The sequence below is a fragment of the Oncorhynchus mykiss genome, chromosome 14 (assembly GCF_013265735.2).
Source record: "Oncorhynchus mykiss isolate Arlee chromosome 14, USDA_OmykA_1.1, whole genome shotgun sequence".
NCBI classification, from domain to species: Eukaryota; Metazoa; Chordata; class Actinopteri; order Salmoniformes; family Salmonidae; genus Oncorhynchus; species Oncorhynchus mykiss.
Window position 1 is genome coordinate 21,777,876 of NC_048578.1, and position 19,898 is coordinate 21,797,773.

At 42.5% G+C, this 19,898-nt stretch overlaps 1 protein-coding gene across 7 annotated transcripts in view; it reads right to left on the reverse strand.

Moving 5' to 3' along the window:
* Positions 1-19,898, reverse strand: part of diaph2 (diaphanous-related formin 2) — a 693,877-nt gene that overhangs the window by 511,749 nt on the left and 162,230 nt on the right. For all 7 annotated transcript variants that reach the window (XM_036943140.1, XM_036943138.1, XM_036943139.1 and 4 more), the window contains one exon: positions 15,543-15,682. In XM_036943140.1, the coding sequence (XP_036799035.1) occupies positions 15,543-15,682 (140 nt within the window). The remainder of the gene's footprint in view (positions 1-15,542; positions 15,683-19,898) is intronic.

Genomic DNA, 19,898 nt, shown 5'->3' on the forward strand with positions numbered 1-19,898 from the left:
ACAGGTGATTTTTTTTTTAAAGCAGACATTGAATATCTCTTTGAACATGGTGAAGTTATTCATTACACTTTGGATGGTGTATCAATACACCCAGTCACTACAAAGATACAGGTGTCCTTACTAACTAATTTGCAGAAGAGAAAGGAAACTGCTCAGGGATATCACCATGAGGCCAATGATGACTTTAAAACAGTTACAGTTTAATGGTTGTGATATTGCAAACAGGAAGCACATTTTGAAATATTTGTATTCTGTACAGGCTTCCTTCTTTTCACTCTGTCATTTAGGTTAGTATTGAGGAGTAACTACAATGTCGTTCTTCCATCCTAAGGCACAAAGGTAAAACTGCAAAAAATGTGGCAAAGAAATCAACTTTATGTCCTGAATACAAAGCGTTATATTTGGTGCAAATACAACACATCACTGAGTACCACTCTTCATATTTTCAAGCATGATGGTGGCTGCATCATGTTGTGGGATTGCTAGTCATCGGCAAGGACTAGGGAGTTTTTAGGATAAAAAGTAACGTAATAGAGCTAAGCACAGGAAAAATCCTAGAGGAAAATGTGGTTCAGTCTGCATTTCAACAGACACTGGGAGGCAAATTTACCTTTCAGCAGGACAATAACCTAAAACGCAAGGCCAAATATACACTGGAGTTGCTTACCAAGATGACATTGAATGTTCCTGAGTAGCTTACAGTGGTTCCTCCGGTAAAAGCTGAGTCATACCCTTAAACCTTGCGGGCTGCTGCACAATTCTACAGCACGTTATTTAAGTGTCAGCCATTGTTTCCATTAATGCTAGTTAGTGCACGTTTGACCACCAGAGGGCATCTTTGAAAAGCATTGGACCTTTTTTTATATGGGCTGTATTAGAGAATTTAAAACCTTTTTTGTAATAACATAGTATATGGGATTGATTTGAAGAAATGTAGCTTAATTAATTTGATTCATATTATGGTGTTTCTATTCCAAGAAAAACAAAAATAACAACCCTTCGCTACAGTACTACAGTAAGAGCTAAATAACCCTAACATGTCCACACCCTAACTGTAGTCTAACCAATACCCAAATGGAGATTCAGTGAAAATGAAAATCTAATCCATTTATCAAGACCAGTCCCCATGCTTGTCTCAGAGCAGCGCGAAACGGTGCTGAAATAGTTGACCACACGCGGGTAGGCCATTGCTTCTATCTTCAATATGCTTTAAATGCCACAATGTCACAAATAATGGAACGCACACAATTCTTAAAACTCTGAGAAGGGTAATAAGAGGTGATCTGCACTGCATATTGAACTGACATTCTTATTGCTATATTCCACGCGTTACTGTGTGTGTTTCAATCCTCTCGCTCTTTCTCGCCAACACACTTGCTGTCTTGACCTCTAAATGCTGTCTTTTCAAAACTACTGGTAGACTTGGAGATTTTGGTCACAGACAGTGCTATTCGCAAACACTATCATCAGATGCCTGTGTTACGCGGAGCGTGAAAGCCTGAGAAAATGAACAGGTACAGTAGGCTACAATACTGTAAAGTAGGACCAAATAATGGCAAAAATAATGCTTAAATAAATTGACTGCTGGTCTTTACTGTATGCAATTTACTCAAAATGGACCAGGTCAATATTTGATTTTTACAAAGTAAACCATTTACAAAGTAAAAGTTGAATAAAATATTGTAGCCTACACGTCACGGACTGCTATGTGTTCCACAATAATTCACTGTTGCCTCCATTTTCAAGTATCATGGCTCGAGATTTCTTTGAGGAAGAAATTGCCAAGAGATAATCTGGACCCTATATCACAGAGGTGTTTCTGAGACAACATTGTTTCTTTCAAGGTAGGCTTGTAGCATTATTTTATGTTTAGGCCTACGTACATGTACATCTATAGCATTGTATCTAATGTTGGATGTTAGGCTAAATATATATTTTTCTTCTCCAAATGCAGACAATGCCCCAAAACACACTGTTGCCCAGGTTTGCATTGCAAATGAGGGCATAAACTGGGTCAAGACACCAGCAGAATAAGCAGACCTTTATGTAGTAAAGTAAATAGAAAGAAATAAAGACCTGCAACACCTACGGTAGGCCTACAGTATATCTAAAAAAAAATGTTTAATCTCTACACGTTGGTCTCCTGATTTAAACCCGATCTAACTTTTTTGGCATTAACTGAAAACATTAATCCGTAACTCTGCCCAGATTACAAGCAAAGATGAACTGGTAAAGGCCATCAATATGTTTTGTCTTGAGAAATTGCCAATACAACAATATAACAAATACATTAATCATCTCAGCAAGGTTTTACCCGTGGTCGTGGAGCTGGGGGAAGTGCAACTAAAATGTAGTTTTTAAAAAACATCTGCATTTTGAATGTCTTTTCTCTTATTATATTATTAATGAAAGCATAAAGATGTTGATGAAGAAATGTTAGGGCCAAATGGGGGGATTTTCACACCTACAGCGGCTGGGCTATGAAGAGTTGTGTGTCAATTCATAAACCATGTGCCATGGAATCTCTTCCCAACTATTTTGCAATCTATATGGCTCTCCGACATTTTGCGGCTGCATGAGGTCGAGTTAGGTCGAGTTAGAAATGTAACACTTCAGAGTACTAAAGCATCAAATACATTGCAAATTGGGGGATTGTCACACCTATGTTAGCCGGGCTATAAAGAGTCTGTTGTCCTGCTAATAGGAAACATTGTTTGCATGTTGGGCTACACCTGTTACAGTGAAAAACAAAATGCCTCCAGCTGTCCATCACTACTGTAAATAAAAACACAGCGTTTTGTTTACATTCTTTATTGTAACCATAATGTCACAAATAATTTGTATCTTCATTTCCAATTACTTTTGAAACTTTGGATTTACAAATGTGCGCTTTTCATTTTGTTTTTGTTAAATCCAGTTCGAATTGAAGTATAACTTCTGTCTGACTGAAGGCTTTAGTGAGAGTTATAATGCTTTAATATTAAATCATTCATGCCCTCCGAATTCATACGGGGCATTTTTGGTGGAATTGTTGTTAGGGCAAATATGCTCTGTGAGAATATCTAATAATAATAATAATTGCTTTGTAAATAAGTATGCATTATGAAAGGATTAGATTATTAATTTGTTTAAAAAAGTCCACCTGAGTGCAATCTAAGTGTCACATGATCTCAGTATATATACACCTGTTCTGAAAGGCCCCAGAGTCTGCAACACCACTAAGAAAGGGGCACCACCAAGCAAGTGGCACCATGAAGACGAAGGAGCTCTCCAAATAAGTCAGGGACAAAGCTGTGGAGAAGTACAGATCAGGGTAGGGTCATAAAAAAAATATCCAAAACGTTGAACAACCCACAGAGCACCATTAAATCCATTAAAAATTGAAAGAATATGGCACCACAACACACCTGCCAAGAGAGGGACACCCACCAAAAGTCACAGACCAGGCAAGGAGGGCATTAATCAGATTGGCAACAAAGAGACCAAAGATAACCCTAAAGGATCTGCAAAGCTCCACAGCGGAGATTGGAGTATCTGTCCATAGAACCACTTTAAGCCGTACACTTCACAAAGCTGGGCTTTACGGAAGAGTGTCCAGAAAAAAAACATTGCTTAAAGAAAAAAATAAGCAAACACGTTTGGTGTTTGCCAAAAGGCATGTGGGAGACTCCCCAAAGAAATGGACGAAGGTACTTCCAATCCAAGATGGCGTAGCAGTCAGATGTCTTTTGTCCTCGTCTTGTCGTGTCCCGTCCCCGCATATCTTTTTTATATTTTTTCTAAAACGCAACTTCAAAACACTCTCCTGAAACCCACCTCACCCAATGTGGTGCGGATCTGTTTTTTCTAAAGTATTATTCACCTCGTATTCGGAATCCCCCAACAGCAGCTAGCCAGCTCACTAGCAAGCTAACCACTGCTAGAGGTCATCAGCTAACCTTTAGCTCGGAAAGCTCTCGCCAGTTTGTACAACGCGACTCAAACCAGAGCATAACGGACATATTTTCTCTCCACATCCCCGGATTCCTACCGCAAGCTCTGGACATTTTTACCTGGATCTTCGCAGCTAGCTAGCTGCTATCCGAGTACTGGCTAATGTCGGTCGCAGAGCAAGCACCAATTAGCCTGGAGATAGCCCATGCTAGGCCCTTTCTCCCGGCTAGCAAAAAGAGGCCCATCAGCCACTCCTGGGTTACAATACCCGGACCCCTTCTACTGCCGTTACGGGAGCTGTATAGATCTATCGGCCAATTTATTGGGCCACTACTACTCGGAACACTACTAATCCATCACTACTGGTCAATCGACGTTATCGCACGCAGAGGCCAAAACATACTTTTCTCCGTCGAGACGTCCCTATAAGGCCCTTCTGCTAGCTTTGCTAGCCCCGGTCGGCTAACTTTTAAGCCCCGGCCTGCTAGCTGCCTGAATCGCCGTGTCTCCAGCCAGCCCAACCACTCACTGGATCCCTATTGATCACCCAGCCATGCATGCCTCTCCCTAATATCAATATGCCTTGTCCATTACTGTCCTGGTTAGTGATTATTGTCTTATTTCATTGTAGAGCCTCTAGCCCTGCTCTAAATGCCTTAACATACCATTTCATTTTATTCTCTCACGCCCAGAAACCGGATCATTTTACACTCTGCTCTGAACGCACTAAACGACCAGTCCTGATAGCATTTAGCCATACTCTCATCCTACTCCTCTGTTCCTCTGGTGATGTAGAGGTTAATCCAGGCCCTGCAGTGCCTAGCTCCACTCCTACTCCCCAGGTGCTCTCATTTGTGGACTTCTGTAACCGTAAAATCCTTGGTTTCATGCATGTTAACATTAGAAGCCTACTTCCTAAGTTTGTTTTATTCACTGCTTTAGCACACTCTGCCAACCTGGATGTCCTAGCCGTGTCTGAATCCTGGCTTAGGAAGACCACCAAAAACTCTGAAATTTCCATCCCTAACAACAACATTTTCAGACAAGATAGAACTGCCAAAGGGGGCGGTGTTGCAATCTACTGCAGAGATAGTCTGCAGAGTTCTGTCTTACTATCCAGGTCTGTACCCAAACAATTTGAACTTCTACTTATCAACATCAATCTTTCCAGAAACTGTTGCCGCTTGCTATAGACCACCCTCTGCCCCCAGCTGTGCCCTGGACACCATATGTGAATTGATTGCGCCCCATCTATCTTCAGAGCTCGTGCTGCTAGGTGACCTAAACAGTGACATGCTTAAGAGAATAAGAGCACCTCCTCCCAGGCTAGGACACACTGTTACCACCGATAAATCCACTATAATTGAGAATTTCAATAAGCATGTGTCTACGGCTGGCCATGCTTTCCACCTGGCTACCCCTACCCCGGTAAACAGCCCTGCGCTCCTCACAGCAACTCGCCCAAAACTCCCCCACTTCTCCTTCACCCATATCCAGATAGCTGATGTTCTGAAAGAGTTGCAAAATCTAGACCCCTAAAAATCAGCTGGGCTAGACAATCTGGACCCTCTCTAAAATGATCTGCCGAAATTGTTGCAACCCCTATTACTAGCCTGTTCAACCTCTCGTATTGTCTGAGATTCCCATAGGTTGGAAAGCTGCCACGGTCATCCCCCTCTTAAAAGGGGGAGACACTAGACCCAAACTGCTACAGACCTATATCTATTCTACCCTGGTTTTCGAAAGCCAAGTTAACAAACAGATTACCGACCATTTCGAATCACAACGTACCTTCTCCGCTATGCAATCTGGTTTCAGAGTTAGTCAAGTGTGCACCTCAGCCACGCTCAAGGTCCTTAACGATTTCAAAACCGCCATCGATAAGAGACATTACTGTGCAGCCGTATTCATCGACCTGGCCAAGGCTTTCAACTCTGTCAATCACAACATTCTTATTGGCAGACTCAGCAGCCTTGGTTTCTCAAATGACTGCCTCGCCTGGTTCACCAACTACTTCTCTGATAGAGTTCAGTATGTCAGATTGGGCCTGTTGTCCGGACCTCTGGCAGTCTCTATGGGGGTGACACAGGTTTAAATTCTCGGGCCGATTCTCTCTCGCTCTTGCTGGAGGTGATTCTCTGATCCACCTCTACGCAGACGGCACCATTCTGTATACCTCTGACCTTTCTTTGGATACTGTGTTAACTAACCTCCAGATGAGCTTCAATGCCATACAACTGTCCTTCCGTGGCCTCCAACTGCTCTTAAATGCAAGTAAAATTGAATGCATGCTCTTCAACTGATCGCTGCCCGCCTGTCCTACTCTGAAAACTGTCCTTCCAGACTCACATTAAACATCTCCAATCCAAAATTAAATCTAGAATTGTCTTCCTATTTCGCTAACATAGAACTGATCATCCTCCCGATCCTTGACTTTGGCGATGTCACCTTGCCATGGTTAAATGCAGTGCTTGGCGCTTTCAGTTTAGCGAGAATGCTGCAATCTATCCACGGTTTGGGTAGTCACATTAGTCACATTGGGAACAACCCCAATAGACTTCCTGATGAACTCAGTCACCGTGTCCGTGTATTCATCATTATCCGAGGCTACCCGGAACATATCCCAGTCCGCGTGATCAAAACAATCTTGAAGCATGGATTTTGTTTGGTCAGATAAGAGTTGAATTTCTGCCTATTGGATGGGAGGAGCAAAATGGAGTTGTGATCTGATATGCCGAAGGGAGGGCAGGGGAGGGCCTTTTAGGCATCCCGGAATAGAGAATAGCAGTGATCGATTGTTTTCCCAGCGCGAGTGCTTTTGTTTGCTTTCAGTTTGCATAAAGTCCAGTGTAGTTCCTTGAGGGCCGTTGTGGACTCGGCTTGAGGGGGAATATACATGGCTGTGACTATAACCGAAGTGAATTATCTTTGGAGGTCATACGTTCAGCATTCGATTGTGAGGTATTCTAGGTCGGGTGAACAAAAGGACTTGAGTTTCTGTACGTTATCACAATCACACCATGAGTGGTTAATCATGAAACATACACCACACCCTTCTTCCCAGAGAGTTCTTTATTCCTGCCTGCGCAATGTACTGAGAACCCAGCTGGCTGTAAGGACAGGGATAGTATATTCAGAGATCCATGACTCCGTGAAACTGAGTATGTTACAGTCCCTTATATCTCTTTGGAAGGATATCCTCGCCCTCAGCTCGTCTACTTTATTGTCCAGAGACTGAACATTAGCGAGTAATATACTTAGAAGCGGTGGATGGTGTGCACACCTCCTGAGTTGGACTAGAAGTCCACTCTGAATACCTCCGCCGGCGGTCTTGGAGCAGCCTGCGAACAACGGATCCAATTCGGGAAAGTCGTATTCCTGGTCGTAATGCTTACCGCCGCTCTGATATCCAAAAGTTCTTTACGGCTGTATGTAATAACACAAAAAACATTATGGGCTAATAGTGTAAGAAACAACACACAAAAAATCTAAATACTGCAATGTTGCTTAGGAGCTAGAAGCAAAGCTGCCATGTCTGGCGGCACCAGTTCATTGCATTCAATGAGCATCAGGTGACCTCCCTTCAATATTAGTTAACTAGCTAATGTTATACTGCATTTAAAGTCAATCTGGCGACATCAAAATGACGACAAAAGGTTTTACTACATATTATTTGCCTCCTTTTGAATGGCATTGTCGTTCAAAACAATATTATGATTGAAACATACAGCCTATGAATACATAACTGAGTGACGCATTAAATCTGCTTTTGGTTTGGGTACAGTGAAGAAACCCATTGTGGCGTGTCTGGTGGGGTATGTATGTCGGTTTGAAGTGTATTGAAATAGATTATACAAGTGGTTAGGCATTTTCAACACACAAATGTTTCTTTAAGAGAAGTAGTACATTTATCTTCAACCTTCAACCATGAGACTACCATGCATGTTATTGATGTAAGTTCTGTATGTCCAGCTAAGGTCAAGGTGTGCTGCCCTGTTTTGAGCCAGCTGCAGCTATGCTAGGTCTTTCTTTGCTGCACTTGACCATATTACCTGACAGTAATCAAGATGGGACAAGATAAGAGCCTGAACAACTAGTATAGTTGATGTGTCTAAAACGCAGAACATTTTTCTATAACAGACATACCTCTCCGCCTCTTCACAACTGTACCTGCACAAAAATACAATTTCTAACTAAATCAATATGGAATTCAAATTTGAATTATGTATGCCTCACTCCAGGGCTCCCGTAGATATGTCTACCTCTGGGTATATTTTAAGAGGGACGCCCATTTCATTTTATGACACCATCTGTTAACCTCAGTCACTGAGGAGATTTGGATCTTTGGTCTCCTTAACTGCTTCGGGGAAAAAGGCTGCAATGAATTCAGCGACGTTAGAGTTTTAACCTAGTTATCCCACTCTTTTCTGAGTGTGTGAATGTTATACTGGAATATACATGAAGCATTAACGTAAAGATGGTTTCTTCAGTTTCAAAAAAGGCCTGCGTGTAGTACTCTTTACGATAATGTGAAGAAAAAAAACAACATACATTTGGGATATTATAAGAAAAATAACAGAAAACAAATGGGGGAGAGTCAAATATATAAATTGTGTGAACTACAAAAACAACACGGAGCAATATTTAAATCATGCCTCATGGGCCCATAGATTATTTTCTCATTTCAAAACGTATTTCTCCTTGACAAGAAAAAAAAATATTCAAGAAAGCCTAGGGGGGTGCAGGAAGGTTTAGAATAACATTTGGAGTCTGGAGAGTGAAGTCCCACAGCATAGACGATCCCGACTGACCTCTTCAAACCCATGGTAACGGACACAATTTATTTCAGGACCAACAGTTGAAGATTTGATAACTTTATTTTCTTACTTCCCGGAGGAAGTCAAAGTTGATGGTAATGGTAAAAATATAATTTCCATTATGTCCCAGAGAGGAGCTGGGAAAGCAAAGGCCTCTTGACCCAAAAAGTCTGTGATATGCCTATCTTGTCCTCTTCTGTCCTTGTAGGAGAGCTTAGCCATACCCTGCACTGGATATTTTCAAAGACTACATCATAGACTGAGAAACACGGCCATTCTAAAGCTAGCCGACATGAATATTATGGCTTTCTGTCTTATTTATAGCACATTTGGCTATAAGAGTTTGGGGAAACATATTTCCAGACAAATACGCCACCGGAATACGAGAAAGCTAAATATACTTTTGAACGCCTTTGAGGACATGGCGTTTCATAAAGCCATATATCAACTTACTTGGACCGCTGTGGAGTTTGATTTAGCTGTGGACAACACTGTCCAGAATCACAAAGTGAATACAGAGGATCAATTATGGATGATTGACAGAGATAGGCAGCCATTTCCGCACCAGAAATGACAAAGTTTAAAACACTCTCTCCCTCGCTTTAATAAAGCATCTCTGGCAAACTGGGCTGGCACCTCTGTCTCCCCAAACTCACTGCAGAAACAGTGAGACCAGGTTGGTTATTAACCTCTTTCAGCTAGGGGGCACTATTTTTATAGAACAGAACTGATATTGCAGGCAAAATCTGAGGAAAATCAAACCAGGAAGTGGCTTTTATTTTGAAAGCTCCATGTTCCATAGCCTGCCTTCGCTACATTTAAAGGGATATCAACCAGATTCCCTTTCCTATTGCTTCCTCAAGGTGTCAGTCTTTAGACATAGTTTCAGGCTTTTATTTTGAAAAAAAATGAAAGAGAAAGATAACATCGCGTCGATGGATTGCTGGGTGTTCGCATGAGTTTTGCTTGCGCAACACAGTGGGGCAGCCATTGACTCTCCCTCTCCTACTGAAAAAGAGACAGTGCTGGTTGATATATTATCGATTATATATTTTTAAAACAACCTGAGGATTGATTATAAAAAACGTTTCACATTTTTCTGTGGACATTACAGATACTACTACAACTATCTGCGTTGTCGTGACCGCTCGATCCTGTGGATTTCTGAACATAACTCGCCAAACAAACGGAGGTACTTTGGATATAAAAATAATCTTTATGGAACAAAAGGAACATTTATTGTGTAACTTGTGAGTGAAAACATCCGAAGATCATCAAAGGTAAGAGATCAATTTTATTGCTTTTCTGATTTGTGACCAAGCTACTTTGATGCTAGGTGTTCATAATGTTTTGTCTCGTGATCGATAAACTGACACAAACGCTTGGATTGCTTTTGCTGTAAAGCATATTTTCAAAATCTGACACAACAGGTGGATTAACAAAATGCTAGGCTGTGTTTTGCTATATTGCACATGCGATTTCATTAATATAAATATTTTTAGTAATATTATTTGAATGCGGCGCTATGCAATTCAGCGGTAGTTGATGACAATTATCCCGCTAACGGGATAGGTAGCGTCAAGAAATTAAGTAACATACAAGAACTGTGATTATACCTGTAGTAATTATATTGATGGTAGCTGGGCAGTAGATCGGCCTAATTTTTATGAAGGTTTGTCAATAGGCCCCGGCTGTTGCTAATATAGCTGCTCTTTTAGAAAGTGGATGGCCTCTAAATTCAAAAGCGGAGAATACAGTATTTATAATTTTCGACATGCCTGTTTTCCAAACGTCAAGAAACCTCCTAGAGTTTTCAGAAGCCGGCTTCTGGGATTCAGCAAAGACCTTCGACAAAGCCGTTATTGCAGAGAGATGTACACCACGGATTCTCTAACAAACAAACAGCTACCGACGTCAACATTTCGTGGAGGTCGTTTTTGTTTTGAAGTGTGAATTTTCTGAAAACCCATCTCCTACAGTCAGTCACTTGGTGGGTGTTTAATTGTTTTCTCAGTCAGTCATTTTGTTCTCTTCCGACTGGAGACTGATGAGGGGCCTCCTATAAAGAAGCATCCCCACTTCAAAGCTACTATTAAGCCCATTACCGGAGCTATGTGTTACCTCCAGAGCACGTGGCTACAGGCATTAAGCCGGGGTAAAGCTGGCGAGACCGATAGACACAGACGCCCTGGCAGTAGCTGTGAGATCACTACAATGCTCCATCTTGACTCTCCAGGCCTGACCTAGAAGAGGAGAAAACTCCTAGCGTCAGCAGCAATCCACGGCTGCCTGCACACAAAGGCCCCCAAATTGCCCAAGAGAAAATGTTAGTCATGCTATGAAGATTTTCCCACATAATGAAAAGTTGGAGCCAAGTTCAATTTTGGTCTAAATCTGTCTGGGGGATCTGAGTCGAGCAAGTCGAGCAAATTCAATATGAAAGTCACTGCTGGGATTTGAAGGGAGTCAGACTGTAATATTAAAGGCTTAGCACGAGGAACTCCAAAGCCGGGCTTTTGAATGTGTGAAGCAGTGTGTTCCCTGTGAAGAACCTAAGAACGCTCTTACTTCCTTTTATTAGGAAGGTATTGGTGGAGCATCAGGACAGGTAGTGGTATGTAGCTCAGAGGGGGTGAGCTCTAACCCTGCCAGAGGACAATTACACCCAGATAGTGAACTCAGAAGTGGGAAGCGGAGCAAGCAAAATATAAATGTACATGACAAAAGCCTGTCGAGTTTGTGCATGAGTGGGTGTGAAAAAAAGTTCAGAAATACGTCTTTGCTTTCTGAATTCCTTCAGCTGCCAGCCCTGTGGCACTTCTCTCACACTGCAACACCAGAGAAGAAGAAAACATACATATATCATTTTTTTAATGGGTGAAAAAACAAAAACTAACACCATTAGATAAACCACCACACATGAACTCTCCATACATACATTGGAAAATAAGAGCACATGATTATCTGAGTTGGCATCTTGCTTCAAGTCTGCGGATTAAAAGTGAATGAAACAACTTTTTGGAGAGTGGCGAGAGACGGAGTCGTGATAAGTGTAAATTAAGAAGTGAATGTCCAAACTAAAGAGGGGGGAGGGGGACTTGGCTGTCCACAAACAGCAGTGGTTTAATGAATTTCTAAGTCCCACTTATTGGTCTTTCGTTTCTTGTTTGAATAGCATAGCAACTTTCTTAATCATTCTTAAAACACACAGCCGAAAGAAAACAAAGCATCCAAAGTGTTTTTGGACAGCCGCGTTTAGCATTCATGATCCATCGTGGTGGTTCGGGGTCATTTTGTACTGGTCAAATAATTATGCTGTATTGATCTTTCTCCCTGTGTTATTATCACACGCTGCAGTATACATTTCTCACACGGTCTCTGAAAATACAGGTAACTGCCAGACTAAAGGAACCACCAACATAAATGATGTTAATAGGGCATTGAGCCAGAACAGCTTTGATGCACCTTGGCATAGATGTGTCTGGAACTCTATTGTAGGAATGCAACGCCATTCCTCCATGAGAAACTCCATCATTTGGTGTTTTGTTGATTGTGGTAGAAAACTCTCTCAGGCGCCATTCCAGAATCTCCTATAAGTGTTCAATTTGGTTAAGATCTGTTTACAGACGGCCATGGCATATGGTTTACATAGTTTTCATGCTAATCAAACCCTGCAGTGACCACTCGTGCCCTGTTGGTGGGGGCACTGTCATCCAATGGGGGGCATAGCCATGGTGGCCAAAATAATGGCCTGTCCAGCATTTTTATACATGACCCTACACATGATGGGATTTTAATTGCTTAATTAACTCAGGAACCACACATGTAGAAGCACCTGCTTTCAATATAATTTGTATCCCTCATTTACTGAAGTGTTTCCATCCTTTTTGGCAGTTAGCTGTATGTTACACTGGGCTGAGTGATCAGCAAGTGTGGAGAGAGTTGAGCTGCATTCTACACTTTATCAAAATGGATAGACAGATAAAACACCATAGTGCCGTGTTCAACTACATTTCCAAATGTAGATATCAGCCATTTGTATAAGAGTACCTTAATAAATATAGAATAGAGCTACCCCAGAATTACAATCTGATAGATATGGAATATATATTTACTAACGCAATCATTTACGCCAAAGGAATTTAAAATGAATTCATTGGAACACATTTGTTGTTCAAACACAGGCAAACAGTTTGACTACCATGGTAAATGAGAGAAGAAGTAGTGAATAACTGGAGAACTTGTGAGTAATGAGCCCATGGCAAAACTGCAGGGTGATTTGCATTTTCTCTGCAAGCAATGTTCCTCCCTATACTGAAGAACTCACAACAAGAGCAACAGAAATAGCCAAAGCTGGTGGTCAGGTCACTAAGCTGGTAGTCATTGAAAGCAACAACTTTGAGCAGCCACATAACGTTTTGGCAGTGTAATATTCAAGGTGGTAACTTTGTAGGTGTTAACTATTTTGCCATTCTACCCTGGCCAGAAAGTACTTTTTACGTAGAATATTTTATCCAAGATAATGGGCGTCTGTCTACCTTTGTTTAAGTTAAATTAATTATTAAACTACCATGAAAGAGCACTTGCAATGAAGCCTGTCCTTACGTAGTCCACAGGTGGTAGGTACTGGAATTCAAAAATACAGTGCATTACGCAGCTGTGTTTTGCATGGCTGTTCCCAACACACCGACTATGGCAGAGGAAAGGTTACATTAACATAGTGCAATCAGAACACAGGCCGGCAAGTTTGATTTCCTGTGTGTTGTGATCCATGACAATTAAGTGCATTCATATTAATTGTGAGTAACCTTCGTTATGCTCCAAGAGGCCAACATGTCCCCTCTATCTCCTCCTCCGCTCCCTTCACTTTCAGTAAAACAATGAGAGGCCTGAAGAGGAGCAGCGGGGTGGGCTTCAAACAGCGCTGTGCTTCTCCCAGCCCCCCCATCTCACCCCAGGGTGCCTTTCTCCTGGCTAAGCTTGGCCTTCCGTGGGCGTCCAAGACGCTGCCGCAGAGCGCCGCTCCCTCCCTCTGTGGTCACGAGTTCACCGGTTTGAAAACATCCAGAGGGCGAACCTGGCCTCCCTCGGTCCCCTTGGCACTAACTGGCCTTTTGCCGTGTGAGGAGGAGTGGTGTGATTTTCATAGCTAGCGGTGCTGAACTTTACAGCTCGGCAAGGTGCAAAGGGAGCGTTATGTGGGTTTTTCAAACAGAAATGATTTACGCCAATTTCCCCCTGATTAATGTGCAGGCAGACAGAAGGTAAACAGCACAAAGGCAGGTCTGGGAACAGTTTTTCTGTTATCAGATAAAGCCAAACAATACAAATATGTCTTTATCTTAATGAAAGCAAGAACTTGGGAGGTTACCTTGAGGCGGAGTATTTATCCGTCATTGGTGGGATTTTTTCAAAGGAAGAGAAAAAAAAAGTTTTGCTGTCTACCTTGTTTTTCCAACTATGGTTTCTAGCTACACTGTTACTCAGCCACAGTGAGAAAGATGGGCGGGGGAATTTTCTGCAGAAATCTATTAATCGCTTTGGAGTGCAGAGCACGTTGTGTTGTTCTGTGGGTGTGCATGATCTTTCCAGTGAGACCACACCAAAGCCTAGTCGTTTTCCAAGCTGTTAGGATGCTAGGATATTGCCTCCGCTGTATCTCCCAGAACAAATAAATGGCCCTCTGGGGCTACTGCCGGGCCATCTCCGAGGACTGGGGGTCGGTCATAAAAGAAGATCTGCCACTCATCTGATAATCACTTTATATGCACCATTCATTGATTCGCATTAAAAAACATCTCTTCGACAGTGGGGCTTGGTGAATAATTGAGAGTGTTCGGCTGTCATTGAGGGTTCCTCCGGGCTGTTGGGACCAAATTAAATTTGAACATCCCTATCTACAAGAACGGAAGATGAGAACTTTGTGGGTGGAAAAAGGCTCCCACAACGCAGTTGCCGTGGCCTAATTATGGTTGAGTGACAGGCCCATCAAAGCTTGCTATAAACGGGCACAGGACAGAGAAAAACTGAATTATCTTAACATTAACTATTATCAAAACAGATTAAAAATAGGGGCTGTGGGCAGCGAATGCCACTCTTGGTGATGGGGGAAACGGAGAGATATTAAAGACACTCGATCTTATGGTGAGGGCAGCCATGCTTATTAAGGTCTCAGAGACAGAGAATGGCTGGCTTTCTGATGTGGAAAAGAGGGACTTCCTATCTATTAGAACCTAATGGATAGAGTGGTGATGGAATGACAGGCTATGGACTTCCACTCTATGCTTGTTTTAAATGGGCAATGCTATGGGCTATTCTTGTTCAACCAAGCCCATCGCTCTGTGTGAATCAGAGCCTAAGAGATCTCCTGACATAGATCCAATTAGCAAATGGAAGGTATCCAGCAGATGCCAACTTCTACTGTGTTCACACAGGCAGCCCAATTCTGATATTTTTACCACTAATTGGTGTTTAGACCAATCACATCAGATCTTTTTCAGAGATTGGTCTGATTGGTCAATATACCAATTAGTGGAAATAATATCAGGATTGGACTGCCTGTGTGAACGCAGCAATAGATGAAGCAAATGAGGTCTGCATAAACTTTTTGTCAGAACTGTACTGAGAATTGAGTGAACGTCAGTAGATGTTCCCCATGAGGAGGGTAGAACATAACCAGAGGAACAGGTTGGCCAGAATGGAGGTTCATTTAAGGACACGTTGCACTTTGGAACCCTTAAGTTCCACCTAAGAATCAAAAGGCTTAAGTCAGTAAGAGAGTAAGGACCATACCTGACAGGGTTACTGGTGAGAGAGACACGAAGGGACTCCAGGCAGATGAGCAGCTTGTCCTCACTGATGCCAGAGCGCAGCTCGTGGATATACTCTTGTGATGACAGTGTACACTCATGCTTGCTGTTCCTCAGTCCTCCCTGCAAAAAAAACGCACAGAAGAGATTCATTATTATAGTACGGAAACTGTAGTCTTATTACTCTGTTGAACATTGACCAGAAAATAGCCAATCCTAACACAGGGGAGCATACCAAAGGTATTACAAATACTAGATCAACAGAAAGAAAACAAACAATAGCAACACAGAGAAACCCATAACTTTTATTTAGCCACTGATCTTGATAACTGCTTCACAAAAAATAAAGCCTTTAGCTGAGGGTGTTGTAGGTGTCATTTAGGATAGATTTATGGATATAGGATCTTATCAAGCTGAAGCCCGGAAGAAGGGCTCATGGCCAAGGGATCCTCATGTATCGCACCTCCTCACAGCACACATCAGGAGTAACATATCAAAGCACTGTGGATTCCAGCAGGTGACAATGACTACTAGTACATTCTAAACTCAGCAAAAAAAGAAACGTCCCTTTTTCAGGACCCTGTCTTTCAAAGATATTTCGTAAAAATCCAAATAATTTCACAGATCTTAATTGTAAAGGGTTTAAACACTGTTTCCCATGCTTGTTCAATGAACATGCACCTGTGGAACGGTCGTTAAGACACTAACAGCCTACAGACAGTAGGCAATTAAGATCACAGTTCTGAAAACTTAGGACACTAAAGAGGCCTTTCCACTGACTCCGAAAAACACCAAAAGAAAGATGCCCAGGGTCCCCGCTCATCTGTGTGAACGTGCCTTAGGCATTCTGCAAGGAGGCAATAAATTGCAAAGTCCGTACTGTGAGACGCTTAAGACAGAGCTACAGAGAGACAGGACCGACAGCTGATCATCCTCTCAGTGGCAGACCACGTGTAACAACGCCTGCATAGGAATATCACACCTGCGGGACAGGTACAGGAGGGTAACAACAACTGCCCGAGTTACACCAGGTACGGACAATCCCTCCATCAGTGCTCAGACTGTCCTCAATAGGCTGAGAGAGGCTGGACTAAGGGCTTATTGGCCTGTTGTAAGGCAAGCCCTCGCCAGTTCACCGGCAACTATGTTGCCTATGGGCACAATCCCACCGTTGCTGGACCACACAGGACTGTCAAAACATGCTCTTCACTGACGAGTCGTGGTTTTGTCTCACCATGGGTGATGGTCCGATTCGCGTTTATCGTCGAAGGAATGAGCGTTACACCGAGGCCTGTACTCTGGAGCGGGATCGATTTGGAGGAGGAGGGTCCGTTATGGTCTGGGGCAGTGTTTCCTAGCATCATCGGACTGAGCTTGTTGTCATTGCAGGCAATCTCAACACTGTGCGTTACAGGGAATACATTTTCCTCCCTCATGTGGTACCCTTCCTGCAGGCTCATCCTGACATGATCCTCCAGCATGACAATGCCATACTGCTCGTTCTGTGCATGATTTCCTGCAAGACAGGAATGTCAGTGTTCTGCCATGGCCAGCGAAGAGCCCGGATCTCAATCCCATTGAGCACGTCTGGGACCTGTTGGATCAGAGGGTGAGGGCTAGGGCCATTCCCCCCAGAAATGTCTGGACATTTGCAGGTGCCTTGGTAGGAGAGTGGGGTAACATCTCACAGCAATAACTGGCAAATCTGGTGCAGTCCATCAAGAGGAGATGCACTGCAGTACTTAATGCAGTTGGTGGCCACACCAGATACTGAGTTACTTTTGATTTTGATCCCCCCTTTGTTCAGGGACACATTATTCCATTTATGTTAGTCACATGTCTGTGGAACTTGTTCAGTTTATGTCTCAGTTGTTGAATCTTATGTTCATACAAATATTTACACGTTAAGTTTAATGAAAATAAAGGCAGTTGACAGTGAGAGGACGTTTCTTTTTTTTATGAGTTTAGATACTGCTTTTGTCCACCCACCTTCACCCACGCTTAACTCCCATGCTAAACTAGCCTCTATCAAATACAGGAAACAAGCAAAGTAAATTAGCAATTTTTTTGCAACAACACGAGTTAAACATTTTCTTTGTGGATCACAGTGATTTGATCCATAATTTACATGGTAAACAGGGTAATGTCATTGACAATCTCCCAGTGGTGCTACCATGAAGAGGAGCCAAAACTTTGCCTTCCATCGCCGTATTCAGAGTGAGGGATATGAATGGGGATAGGGAACAGGGATGGGGATAGGGATAGGGAACGGGGATAGGGAACAGAGATAGGGATGCTCCGGATGTGTTCTAACTTCCCTCAATCAGCTAAGGCTGAACTGACACGCGGAGGTCTATCCCACAGGGAGCTGCCAACCCTCCCGACTAACATGCATGCTGATCACTAGCGGCCATGCTTCCTCTAAATGGATTCCTGTGTAGAACTTTAAAAGAGAGGCTGGCACATGTTGCACAGACCCTCCCTGCAGCTGGCAAAGACAAACAGACACTTTCATCTCGCATGAACATACCGCTACACAATACTGGTGGTGTTATTGGGTTTCACTGTTGTAGAGCTACTGTGAAATAGCTGATGAGTCGATGCCTCATATCTAAAACAGCATGTCTGTGGTCAAAGACGACTGCGGGAAGGGGCGCATCCAGGACTAGTGACTGAATTGTGTATGGGTAAACAAAAAACTAATCACTGAGTCTATCATGTATATTACAGGGCCTGTCCAAACAGTCCCCCTAGACTGGTTAAGTCATGACTTTCCCCCATCTGTTCAGATCAATCTGCCTAGATGACTGAATAGCACGGTATACACTAGAGGTCGTCCGATTAATCGGAATGGCCGATTAATTAGGGCTGATTTCAAGGTTTCATAACAATAGGAAATCTGTATTTTTGGGCGCCGATTTGCCGTTTAAACAAAATAAATAATTATACCTTTATTTAACTAGGCAAGTCAGTTAAGAACACATTCTTATTTTCAATGACGGCCTAGGAACGGTGGGTTAACTGTCTCGTTCAGGGGCAGAACGACAGATTTTCACCTTGTCAGCTTGGGGATTCAATCTTGCAACCTTACAGTTAACTAGTCCAACGCAATAACGACCTGCCTCTCTCTCGTTGTACTCCACAAGGAGACTGTAGCTAGCATTAAACTTACCTTATTAAAAACAATCAATCATAATCACTAGTTAACTGCACATGGTTGATGAGATTACTAGATGTTATCTAGCGTGTCCTGTGTCGCATATAATCTGACTGAGCATACAAGCATACAAGTATCTAAGTATCTGACTGAGCAGTGGTAGGCAGAAGCAGGCGCGTAAACATTCATTCAAACAGCACTTTCGTTTGTTTTGCCAGCAGCTCTTCGTTGTGCGTCAAGCATTGCGCTGTTTATGACTTCAAGCCTATCAACTCCCAAGATGAGGCTGGTGTAACCGAAGTGAAATGGCGCTAATAGTGTTTCAAACTTCACTCGCTCTGAGCCTTGGGGTGGTTGTTTCCCTTGCTCTACATGGGTAATGCTGCTTCGATGTGGCTGTTGTCGTTGTGTTGCTGGTTCGAGCCCAGGGAGGAGCGAGGAGAGGGACGGAAGCTATACTGTTACACTGGCAATACTAAAGTGCCTATAAGAACAGCCAATAGTCAAAGGTTAATTAAATACAAATGGTATAGAGGGAAATAGTCCTATAATAACTACAACCTAAAACTTCTTACCTGGGAATATTGAAGACTCATGTTAAAAGGAACCACCAGCTTTCATATGTTCTCATGTTCTGAGCAAGGAACTGAAACGTTAGCTTTCTTACATGGCACATATTGCACTTTTACTTTCTATTCCAACACTTTGTTTTTGCATTATTTAAACCAAATTGTACATGTTTCATTATTTACTTGAGGCTAAATTGATTTTATTGATGTATTATATTAAGTTAAAATAAGTGTTAATTCAGTATTGTTGTACAAAAAAAAAAAAAAAAATAGTCTGATTAATCGGTATCGGCTTTTTTGGTCCTCCAATAATCGTTATCTGCGTTGAAAAATCATAATCGGTCGACCTCTAGTATACACTCCCACCAGTATCTAAACCCAAGATGACTGAATAGCACGGTATACACTCCCACCAGTATCTAAACCCAAGATGACTGAATAGCACAGTATTCACTCCCACCAGTATCTAACCCCAAGATGACTGAATAGCACCGTATTCACTCCCACCAGTATCTAAACCCAAGACAACTGAATAAAACAGTATTCACTCCCACCAGTATCTAAACCCAAGATGACTGAATAGCACAGTATTCACTCCCACCAGTATCTAAAC